Below are 12,787 nucleotides of genomic sequence, written 5' to 3'. Positions count from 1 at the left end.
GATATGATGACATAAATTATAACTGACAGATACAAGGGCTTCGTTTGTAAAATATTGAGCATAAAAACTTCGTTTCGAGCCTCCATTTTATAAGTAGAAGACTCGGGTAAACGTCGCCAAGATATTTCCCTCGAGGGTAATATTACGAAATTAAATGACGTATTCTCATGGTTGCGGTCAAGTTAAGTAACTAGGTAACGTTCATTAAGTGATTAGCAATATGTACAATAACAGATATGTAGAGGACTGGAAAAATATACTTTTAAGATAACTCTATATTGAATTGAATTAATAAATTTGAATTTTTTTTTTGTATAAAAATGAAAAGCGTCTCGGATTTTTAATTTTTACTGTCATTTATACCTACTGCGATCTGCCGCTTTATAAGAGACATTGAGCAGTATCTATGATGTTGTTACAATGTATTGAATGAAGCGCGATTATTGTCGCGTTCCATTTTTATATTTATGCGCTTCAATGACTAGCCTATTTCGAGGGATTTTTCATTTCAGTTAGCATCGCTGCCGGGAATTGTACAACCATCCCTGTGCTTAAATGATGAAATGGTCCAGTATACCACCTCTCTGTGCATTTGTAAGTCGTCGCAGCTATTCGTCAGACATGCACATGGGTAAACATAAATATGCGCAGCGCTTATTTTTGAAAGTTGGACAGTTTTAGATTAGAATGGAAAGCAATCATAAAAGAAAAAAATATTTAACATAATAAATTGAATACATAATGATTCTTTTTGCGACCTGGACGAATACAGAATATAAATTAACATTGTGTATTCTTATTTCAAATAAAGAGATAGAAAATTTATTGAAAAATGTCTATAAAATGATATACATATTTATAAGTTACTTTTTGTGATGTTTTAATATATATATATATATATATATATATATATATATATATATATATATATTATACAAGGCGATTTAAAGGTACAGAAGCTTCAGAAGACTGAAGGTATAGCGCATTTGCTGACAATTAATGTTCGGTACACCATTTCCAAAAATCAAAGTATTGAAAAATAATAAATAACGAACTTATACTATATTCATGCTAATTATTGTTTACTGTCTTCAAATATATTCAGAGCTGTATTAGAAAATAATTTTTGTGGTATTTCTTGCGAAAACGAAATTTCAATTTAATTTTTAAATTGGCAATACAAAATGGTTTAAGCAAGCGGCACTTAATTTATAACTTCATAAAGCATTGGAAAGCTTCGATTCGGTACGAAAGATCAGAAATACATGATGTTAACAAGCCGTGACGGAACAAACGGTGTTCTATAAACAGTATTAACAATTTGTAAACAACAAACATTGCGTTGGATAATTCAGCTGTTGCTTTATGTTCGCGCTGTACTCTTCCACAAATGCATGTGTACTCGTTAATTTAATTAAGCACTGTAACTATAATAAAAAATTAACCATGTTTATTTACTAAACTATTTAATCTTTTATCTTTTTGTGATGAACTCTATTAAATGTCACAAGAGCATCATTTGACAGATACATATATATTTTTATGTATCTGTCAATTGTATATTGTATATAATTGGTATATATATATATATATATATATATATATATATATATATGTATATATATTTATGTATATATTTATATATACACAAATATATAAGTCGTCTTCGTCGTATATGTGCTTTAAAAATATTTTAAGTTTGGATAATAACTTTTTATTGTATGTTATGTAAATATATTGCTCGTTTAGTTTTCATTATTCTTTATTATTATTTCATGATCGCTATTAGCGTCAAGGAATATCAAAGTTTATCTGAATTTCAAAACTTTATAGTATTTTACTTTTTGTATTATTCAAACGTATATAATTAATGCTGCTTAGCGTAACAATAGTAATAATGTTTAAATATATTGTTACTACACAAAATATCCGCGTGTGAAATGCCATGGAACAGAAGCGGAAAGTAAACAAAAAAAAAACTTAGGCTTGTAGTCTTTGGTAAACTAGCAAAATGAATTTTACATCCTCCGGTAGCGTATTATGATGGTTTATATATTTTAATCGTCTTTATGGGTCAGGTAAAATAACTAGCCGATATTAGTTACTTTATTGCTTAGACGTGGTAATAAAAAGCTGGAGTAAAAATAGAAAGGGCCAGCCCCTTGTTATTACTGTAATAAAACTCCAGAAAAGGTTTTCTGTGTTGAAGATTGCAGTTATTTTAAACTAGATGTTTCTATTCACCAAACCATTGTACATTTTCAATAAAAGTTATATTTTATTTCGTAGTATACAAGGAATAGAAAATTATATATTTTCTTTTCCGAAAACTATAACACACATGTACCGTGTATTTTTTTTCCAATTGTATTTTACGTACAGCACGACTTAACTTTCACGTGGCGGGCGAGTGTGAACAGGCGATGTGGGTGGGCTCTAATAAATGGACCGACGATATAGGTTCGCGGGAAATCACTTAATGCAGACAACGCAAGACAGGTCATCGCGGCAACCTTGGTGGAGGAGCCTTGCACTGGGCCCTGTATCAACTGATATAGCTAGCTATTCTTGACTTTGCTCTTGCGTATTTTTACACGCACGAATTTTGCAACGAATATATGTCAGAGAAGTTAACCTAAGACTTTCTTACTTCTTTTTTTAACTAGTGGCAGTTTTTTTATATTTTTAATTATTTTTTTCGAAACCATTTAATCGCGGAAAACGTTAATCTAGGCAGTAACTGGCGTATTTTTTGACATTTTGTTATTTGACTCTGAATCGTAAAAAAATACAATTTATTTTATTTGAACTAGTCTTTAAATAGATATTTATATATACTTATAAATATATACATAAATACATATATATATATATAAAAGTATCCATGTATGCACACTTTAATTTTTTTTTCTTTTTCAAGATTTCCACCAGTCCATTAGCTTCCCAGCTTAGCTATGCTCAGCAGGGCATGTCGTGTACTCATACTATTGTTTGGATGCTTAATATTAAACGAGCAAGAAATTATTTACATGTTAAACAATTACGTTACAGTTTCAAATGTAAAATAGTGTGCAGCAGCGTGTTGCGTAGAAACGCAACAGAAAATATTAATAGTAGTGCGTACATAAATTGAGTTTTAACTATCACTTTCAAGCTGCGTTCAGTCTTTCGTGTTACGGCAAAATGAAAAACAGGTTAATTTAATTCACATTTATTTATATAATTCATTAAAATATATTTTGTTATATAATATTGATTAAAGGTGCATATAAAAATTAGCATGTCTGATTAGGAAAAATATATTATTTTTGGTTTTGATGGGGTTCTATCCACCCTCCAAATGCAGCATCAAGCTCTTCGGCCATGGCTAGACATAATCTGTCATTGTTATGGTTAGCAATAACCTGTACACCAATTGGGAGTCCTTCCCTGCTGAGACCTAAGGGTACAGTTGTCGACGGTAGTCCAAGACAGTTAATAATAGCTGTGTATGAGAAATTCATAGCTTTAAATATTGGTTCATTGTGATAAGGAGCTGTTGTCGGATGCGTTGGATATAATAGTAACCCATTATCACCTAGAATATCTTTAAACGTTTTTTCCATTTCATCACGTTTCTTCAAATATTTTTTGTATTTCTCACTACCTATCTGTGGACCACTGTAATCAACTAAAGACGTAAAGAGGCCTATCAAAGTATTTCCAGAACATCCAATCAAATTCTTAAATATTTCTTTACAGATGCCTAGTACACTTTCAGATTCCATAATAAAATGCCCAAATTTTTTCTCGTTCTTCATTGTCGACATCCAAATCGGAACAGATTTCTGTAGATCAATTTTTATTTCCTTTGCTTCAATTTTATGTTTGACGTTTAAAAATTCAACGACTTTCTTCATGGCAGCGATAATTTCGGGATCAACAGCATCAGTTAGCGGGGCATCGTTACTGAATTGATAAAATACTTTTAATTGCTTTATATCAACTTCGTTGTCCAAATTAAGCTTCTTACTATTTTCTCCGGCCATAATATTTAACAGCGGCTTTAAGTCGATAGCATGTCTTGTCATGGGACCAATACCTAAAATAAAAAATGGCAAATATAAGAAAAGAAAATAATTTACATTAATATATTTGAGGTTACAATGAAAAATTAATATATACCTAAAAACGAATCATGTAGTTCAGATTCCGGTTCAGGATATTGTCCGTTGTTTGAAACAATATTTCTGGAAGGTTTGTGTCCGAAGATACCATTAAAAAAGGCTGGCATTCTTATGGAACCTCCAATGTCCGAACCTGAAATAGTTTTTTAAAGATTTATAGTAAAATCTATGTACTTAACATAAAATAAGCCGTTAAGTTGACATGCACCTAATATAAATTATTACGATAGAAAGTTTAGAAACTTTTTAAAAACGTTTTATAGAAACGCACAAATTCAGAGGGGAGAGTGTGGTAAGCAAAGTAAGGCTGCTGTATTTAATTCCGGATATGTGGATCGTTGGACAAGAGAAGCCGACCTTTATATGAACGAGGATAATACAGAAATTATACTAATAAGAAAATTTAGTAATTAAAGGTAGTGCGAACGGTTTAAAATCCATTAAGATTTGTGATGGACGGATCGTGTAAAAGTTCTCTTGAGCATTACCACTAACATATCTGTCAAGTTAGATGAGCAACAGGATGGCGGTGTACTTGCTTCGGCAGTACATATACTAAAATTGGAACGATACAGAGAAGATTAGCATGGCCCCTGCGCAAGGATGACACGCAAAATCGTAAAGCGTTCCACAAAAAAAAAAGCAACAAGATGGCAGTAAATGTTGAAGGCATTCAATTGCTGCTTACGAAGTGAAGCTTTCCACCAGCTACAATTTATGCTCTAATTGAAATCTATCGAGGGTGGACCGTTAGGTTTAGACACTAAATATTTAACGTGTTTTCAAATTAAGAAAAAAAAAGCTTTGTTGTACTGGAGTAGTCTTTTCAAATGTTCTTATGTATATTACTTTCAGAGTATAAAAAACATTATTTAAAACGAACGTCTATAATTTCATTTGCTGAAGTAAATATGAAGTTTCTTTTAACGGACCAAAATAATTTTGCGACGAATAACACATATTTTCCAATTTTCAATACTAAGATGTGAGCTGTTTTCTCTGTTTGTTTGCCTTAGTATTTAGCAAGCAGTTTTGAATTTACGTATTCAAATAAAACGTGCTCGAAACGATTCGATCATCGTTTCAGTCAGTCAGTCCTTAATAGGTTACCACTTATCAAAGCCCTATCATTGACAGAATTGATAATAAGTGGTTCTACAAAGACCAATTTGGTATGAGTCATATATGTACTATAAAATCAACAGTGTTAGCGACTGCAAATCTTTCTGTTCGAGTATCGTTTATTAATTATATTAGTTATAATATATTAAAGAAAACTCTTTGCACACTTTTACATTTTCCGAAATAATTAAAAACCCAATAAATGTTGATTGTACCGGGGCACATTTCTGGCATACATAATAAGTTTTGTTAGATATTCTCATTAAAAAAAATGGTTAACAAACCGATCTAGAACGTTCTTTGGAAAGACCGATCTAACGAAATACTAAACTTAAAATTTTGTAACACAAGTCCACTTTCAATGATTATTGTTATTTGTTTATTAAAGCAAAAGTAGAGAACATTACCAAATTTAAAATAAGAATTTCGAAAGCTCAAATAAAGAATAAATGTCATACACCTTAAACTTTTAGAGTAAAATGTTCTCAAAAAAAATCTCCTCTTTTTATTGTTATAATAGTAATTCGTACCAACTCCGAACACACTGCCAGCCGCTGCTTGAATGCATCCCTCCCCTCCAGATGACCCACCGACTATCCTTGTTGTATTGTATGGATTGTTGGTCCTTCCGTATATATGATTGTGAGTTTCCCACCTGTAAATCTCGTCTAGTATAGCACACAAAGGACAATTACTTAACCTGTTAAAATGAGTCAACTTACGGATTTAGATTAGTTTTAAATTTTAAAAACATTAAAAAAATTATAGCTAAACTTCGTCATCATCATAATTTTAGCTGTAGGAAGTCGACTGGTTTTCATAGGCTTTCCCAATGGATTTCAAAAAAGATCAGGGCAAGATCGGTTGGAAGTTTATTGTATCCTGTTCCGCGCGCTGTACGGCCTGAACACTGCCACTTAAACTTGTCTATCTATCGTATTCTACATTCTTAATTCGATCTCTTATAGAAACCCCAAGAAAGTCCTCTCAAAGGTTTGTTGACAACCAGTTAGTCCGAGGTACGAGACTAACACCAAAAAACTAAAAACTTGAATGTGGTTTCATGATCTCGTGTTTAACGTTTTTGGTTTGTTATATCAGAACAAAATATTTATAACGACGTAATTGTATTCTTTAATATATCAATAAATGTTAAGTTACATTAACTTAACATTTATTGTCACAAATATACTATTTTTCTTATATTTCATTGAATTAAACATATACTTTGTAAAAGAATTTAAAAAACTTTGTAACATAAAATTCTTTAAGCCACCAACAGCATAAAAAAATGAGAGAAGTTGATAGTCCAAATTTAAACGACAACTTACTTTAATTGTTTGTGTAGGGTACAAGCAGATATCATCTAGATGTCTAAAAATAAAACAATAAATGAGTGACGCGATGTTTTGTACAGAATTTAAAATCCTTTGTTCATTCTGTGTTGTGTATCAATGTTACAGTTAAAACCGGTTTTTCGTTAGAATTCGTTTTTACTGTGACATGCATAATTTAATTATCCCTCCAAAAAGCGTGCGAAATGGACACGAACACAATGCTTATAAAAAAAACTCTGTTGAAAAAAAAAATTTTATACATACATATATATATTATATATTATATATATATATATATATATATATATATACATATGTATAAATAATTTGATTTAACACTCCTTTACCTAGGTAAAAGTACGCACATACGCGTTTATGGAGCTCTTATTACAAACAAAGGAAGTCTAATAAATTTTATATTGTTGATGTTAATTCTTCGTATAGAGTGTAAAGGGCAAAAAACACAGATTGTCTGCCATTGCTCACAACGGACGTAAAAAGTCGTAAATAGTCGTAATCTAAACTACTACTACTACACTCTTATATCACAACGTCATTTAGTTCGTGACAAAATATTATTTGCATTCGGTTTTAGCGTTTTAGCTAAACAAGCATGAAACACATACGAACGAGTATGTGTTTTATGCTGAATAAGAAGTTCCAATGTATAATATGTGTAATTATTTATAGCATTGAATAAATAAAATTTTTTCTTCCCCTTTAAGACACAAAACTAGAAAAAAAGAAACTGACACCGTATTTAATTCGAAATTGGACGTAAATTTTTTAAATAGTTTTTAAAAGGTATTTTATTCATAAAATTTACCGTATCAGGTTGGAATGTCAAACGCGTGTCAAAAGTGGCAATGGACAAGCTTAAGATTCTGGAGTAGTGATCACGGATCGTCAAGCGCAGCGTACTCACAATGTGGACAAAGGACTTTCTTAAGTTCGTTGAACGTCATTGGACGCTGTCCGCTCTTAACCGATCCTATGTGAAATCTAAATGAAAGTACTATATCCAGCAGTGGATATTCTACGGCAGGAGTGATGACGATGAAGAAACAGAATTTACTGTTTTTACTATTATTACATGCTATAAATTTGTTATAGAAACATGAAAGGTATCTCGCATATTTTAATTGCTTGCTAACAAATGTTTAGCATACCACATGCATAGTTCAGGAACATTGGTTAGTCCTATAATGATGGCTCCTTTGTCACGTAAAAGTTTAATGACATCAGCATCGTCTTCTGCGATCACGTCTTTACGTAACACCACTCCCGATGTGTGATGTAGACCTGCAAATATACGAGCAATTTAAATTTCGTTAACGCTGGTTTTTTTTCAGATGGAAGCATAAACACTGTCAATGTAGAAAATCAGAGCCCATTCGCAAACAGATCCTAAAGTGTTAAAACAATTATGAACAGTAGAATGCTGGATTTATAGTCTTTTATCATCATCATTTTATCCGTAGAAAGTCGACTGTTAAATCTCAATAAGCGTCAGTATTAAGCTGTATTATCAGCCTTTTTCGCGAGCTTTTTGCGAATAAGTGAAGTGTTATGATGAATGTTAAATAATTGAATGCCGATGTCAAAGTATTATGCAATAACGTAATATGCTACAGTGGGAGCAGTTACACAGTGGTGTAGTTTTAGTCCTCTTCGTTTGATCCCATAGATACCCACTGCTATGCAAAGACCTCTCCAAAAAATTCTATGGGGGGATAAGCTATAATAGCCACACTCAGCGTGCGGGTAGGCGATCACGTAGTTGTGTTATGGTAAACAGAAGACGCTGCTCGTTTCCTGGAAATCGACCCTACGACCTACGATCGCAAGTATTATTCCACTACCGCTTGACTACCAGTGGTCGTAGTTTTCGCGTATCACATTAAGGGTTACGTTATCTTCTTCTACTTTTTGTAAAAACAGTAACGTTTACAAATTATTGCTCTACCATAGTGTTGGGTGCGCTATTAATATTTATAATGTAATCTGTAAACTCAAAAGATCAGTTTTAGCATCATATATATATTGCCTGATATAATAATAGGTTATTCATCAATATAATTTTAGCCGGAGGACGTCCACACCGAGACATTGACCTTCCTCGTAGATTTCCAACAGGACCAATAGGAAGCGGCCTGTATCCTGTCCCATCATAACAAATTAATCTGTGCACATTGTGGCTGGCCGCCCATTTCCAAGCTTACCACTATCAATTATTAGTGTAATTATTATATTGTTAAAACAAACCATAACTAGTACAATAAAATTAAAATGAATAATAACATGTAACATTTTGAGCAGCGGTAGCCTATCAGTTAAGGACAGATTTGCGACCGTATGTCGGGGGTTCGATTCTCGGGATACAATTTTATATGATTCGTACATTGTCCATTAATTATATAAGATTGCACTGCTAACAAACATTTTTCCAGAGTATGGACAGCAGCGTCCTCTGCGTATCATTAAACGACAATGCCATGGCCAACGCGTTAGTGTATATCCCCCTATAGATATCTAGTGGCGAAGCCTTGAAATGGGCGTACACGGGCTGAAAGGACGACAAATAGTATATAACAAATAAATGACTCATTAATTCTTAAAACTTTTTTTAATTATTACACCTTGATCAATTTTTGGAAAAATAAGAAAATCCAAAAAGAGGTCTTTATGCATCTAAAAGAAAAGCTATCTTTTTAGCTTGGAAAACCTGGTCACACAAGCCCATTTTCTATGAACCTATCAATAATACAAGGCTAACTGCATTTAATTCGACCGAAACTTGCTAATAAAAATAAAGTTTTTACCAGGAAAAGCAATAACAAATATTTTATAGTCCACATCTAAAAATACACACTCATAAGAGATATTAGCAAACATTGGTGCGAATGACATGTTCTTTAAGTCACGTTATTGAAATATTTCGATTATGTCACTTTCTTGTACATATTTGACGTTGAACTGTGAGATATTTAAGATACTTCTATCTACATGCATATGGTAACAGAGTTCCAGTTTAGTACTATATGTTTTGTGTTTAAATATGTGTATGATTGATTACAGAGTGAATGCAAAATTGTTATCAAGGTTCAGCTCAATGTATAACGAGGCAATACGTTTTTTGTAACATTGCATTATCTTTTTTCGTTACCTTTAACAGCTATACAGTCTTTTGTAGTAAAAGGAACGCCTAGAAAAGGTTTCTCTTGTTCTATTTGCTTTTCATTCTTCGACCCATTACGGATTAGGTCATCTGCCTCCTTTGCTTCTTTCAGTGACAACGTAAAACGATCCTCAACAAAACAGTTAACGACAGAGTTTATATCTTTTATACGACGGATGCACGCCTCTACTACTTCCACACTTGAAATCTGGAAGAAACATTTCGATATCAGGGATGTACCCACACTTCTTATATTTTAAGTTATTCAACTTGTGTATGCATACGTGTCTGGACATAATATCCGAAAACTATTTGAGTGAAAGGTTAAATTTTATTTAAATTTAATAGTTGATTTTAAATAGTGAAAATAAATAGATGAATTAATTTTCTAAATAATAATTATTATAAAATGGCGTCAATATGTCACTACCTTTATATCAAAACACCGTAATTAATCTCGCATTTTAGACATTATTTGTCAACTCTTCGAATAAACGCATGCTAAGCATTAACATTGTTTGCAAATTTATGCAAAGTATAATAATTTTTTTAGTTACGTTTATTGGAAAGTGCATTATGTTAATTGTTAAAGAATTTAATTTGTCCAATTTCGATATTATGCGTCACGTGATAATGACATGTAACAACATTCTAGGTTATTTTTTTTTTGAGAAATAATAATTTACACCGAAGATATGCTCTCTTTCATATACACGTATTTAAGAAACATTGTAATGAAAATATTTGTCTCTAAATTCAGTGGTACAATGCATTAAAATGTGAAATATCTGTCATGAGTTCAAAAAGTTAAATTGAGCAAAATATTCAAAGTAAAATTTGTGGAGTAATTAAATATTTCTTAAAAGTAACAGCTGCAATACTTAAGATGTCAAATGGAATATTATAAAAAAGCTATAAATAATTACATATCTTCAAACTAATTTTATCTATTATCATACAATCCAATGTTACTAACCGATTACATAGATAAATGACTCAATTGAACATTGCACAACGACGTTTCGGGTGCATGAAACGTTACTGTCGTGCAAAAAATTTAAATGTATCATGAATCATGTAACATTATGAATGTTACAAGTAGCACTAGACGAAAAATACTTCAATCTAAATCACTCTCTGTACAAAGATTATTCGAGTACGAGAGTACGTATTGTTCGAGTACAGCATCAATGCTGTATTTAATTTTGTGACTTTATTGTCATCCTTATCTTCAAAGACCATCGACGGAGCATAAACGAACAAGTGCCAGACTATTGTTGTATCGTCAGTAATATAATATGAAGTAAATCGAAAAAATCGTATACATGTAATTTGTCGGTGATTTTCTAGCTCCTGAATCACTCAATGACGTCATCATTAATTTGAATTGTGCCGGCCCTCGCAATTCACTAAAATGTAATTGAAACTGCCGACGTAGGTTACTAACATTTGTAATCAAAATTAAAGTGATAATTTATGTCCCATTACTGATATATTCTTATTGGGCATGTAATAATTTTACAATGGTTTATTTATATTTTTTTAGAGTGCTTACCCTATTATTACTATTATTTAATATGTTTATTACACGAGTGAAATACACATTATAATATTACCAGTATTTATCTTTATCTACTTTTAAATGCTATTATTATGTTTTATATTGTATGAAAGAATTAATAAAAAATCAAAATTAACAATTAAAATACCTCCTTTTTCCTGATTTTCTTTGCAACTTCAACAGCAGGCAGTTTTAGTATTTCGTCCGTTATAGGCGGTAGTTTTTCACCTTCAGTACCGTAATACAAGCTAAAGAAGAATCTTGTAATTGAAGCGATGGCTAACCTCACAACATGTAACACTCTATATTTTAATGCTACCGGTTTACTTGTCTCTAAACTCATTTTTACACTAATTTATACACCGCGTTTATATCTATAACTTCGATAGTCGCTCAATAACTGTTCAAAAGTTCGGTTTATTTTGTTTTGAATTAAGGTATCTAGAGACCGGTGAGACGGCGCGGCACGCGTTGTGCGATGTCCAAGTTCAACTCAATAGAAGGGAAATAAACACTGTGCTGTTCTACGTCACAGTTTTATCGCTGTCTCGCTCGAGTGTGCGTTTGAACGTGGAACCGTACCGCGTATAAGATCCTGAAATTTATATCATTCATATATGTTATATTTCAGGTAGCTAGTTCGTACTTGTATAGATTTTAATTATAGAAGAATACGATATATGGTTTACAATGACTTTTAAAATATGTGCCGAGTACGATACTTTTATCTACATTTTCATCATGCCGAGTTAGTTACATCGGACATACTTTATTCAAAACTGATAACATGCTTAAAATTTTTTACGGAAAATTCAAAAGACTGATATATTTCACCCATAAAGTTTGTTTTTTAATTAAACAATTATCTTCAAACTTACAATAATATTTTCGTGACTAAGATATCACGTTATTTGCACGGTTTATGTTTATGACGAAGGCACAAAGCGGAAAGTCGCATTTATGAAACGGTACGATATTATACGTTTAATTGGCAAGTAAATTTGAAATTGAAATATTATGGTTTGATTACAAATCTGGTTTAAAGAAACCAAATTAGCGTAGCGGATTAGTCGGTTGAAATGACAGTGGGTGGGTGGCCACAAAGGGCGCAGAAGAGTCTTTAGTGTCTTTAGTGTCTTAAGGTTTAGTGGGCGACTTTAGTGTCTTAAGGTTCTTTAGTGGAGACCATGGACCAACAAGCGCAGCGCACAACGTCCGCCCACATGGCGGAGAGATGATATTGTCAAAATCGTCGGAAATAGCAAGATGCAAGCCATTTACATCTGGTCTGATTGGAGATCTACAAAGGTCTATGAACAGCAGTGGATATCCAATAGCTGTCGTGATAATGGTGTGCAAAAACAGCTCGCACTATTTGAGATAGAAATATTAATTAATTATCTTATATTTTAACTAAATTTAT

General features: G+C 32.1%; 1 protein-coding gene and 1 non-coding gene across 2 annotated transcripts; one reads left to right on the top strand and one right to left on the bottom strand.

Annotated features, from left to right (window-relative positions):
• Positions 1–3,210: 3,210 nt before the first annotated feature.
• LOC137918699 (fatty-acid amide hydrolase 2-A-like) lies at positions 3,211–11,871 on the bottom strand. The gene is made up of 6 exons (XM_068761576.1): positions 11,513–11,871; positions 9,792–10,011; positions 7,795–7,927; positions 5,819–5,943; positions 4,165–4,299; positions 3,211–4,081 (listed from the first exon to the last, which is right to left on the bottom strand). The coding sequence occupies exons 1-6, from the start codon at positions 11,705–11,707 to the stop codon at positions 3,303–3,305; spliced, it is 1,587 nt and encodes a 528-aa protein (XP_068617677.1). The 5' UTR covers positions 11,708–11,871; the 3' UTR covers positions 3,211–3,302.
• On the top strand, positions 4,698–4,804 carry LOC137919071 (U6 spliceosomal RNA). The gene has a single exon (XR_011106715.1). It is a non-coding gene; the product is annotated as a U6 spliceosomal RNA (small nuclear RNA).
• Positions 11,872–12,787: the final 916 nt, after the last annotated feature.

This window comes from Battus philenor, unplaced genomic scaffold (genome assembly GCF_028537555.1).
Source record: "Battus philenor isolate CCGP_79_NKW_IND1 unplaced genomic scaffold, ilBatPhil1.0.hap1 SCAF_15, whole genome shotgun sequence".
Classification (NCBI taxonomy): Eukaryota; Metazoa; Arthropoda; class Insecta; order Lepidoptera; family Papilionidae; genus Battus; species Battus philenor.
This window is presented reverse-complemented; position numbering and strand designations above follow the sequence as displayed.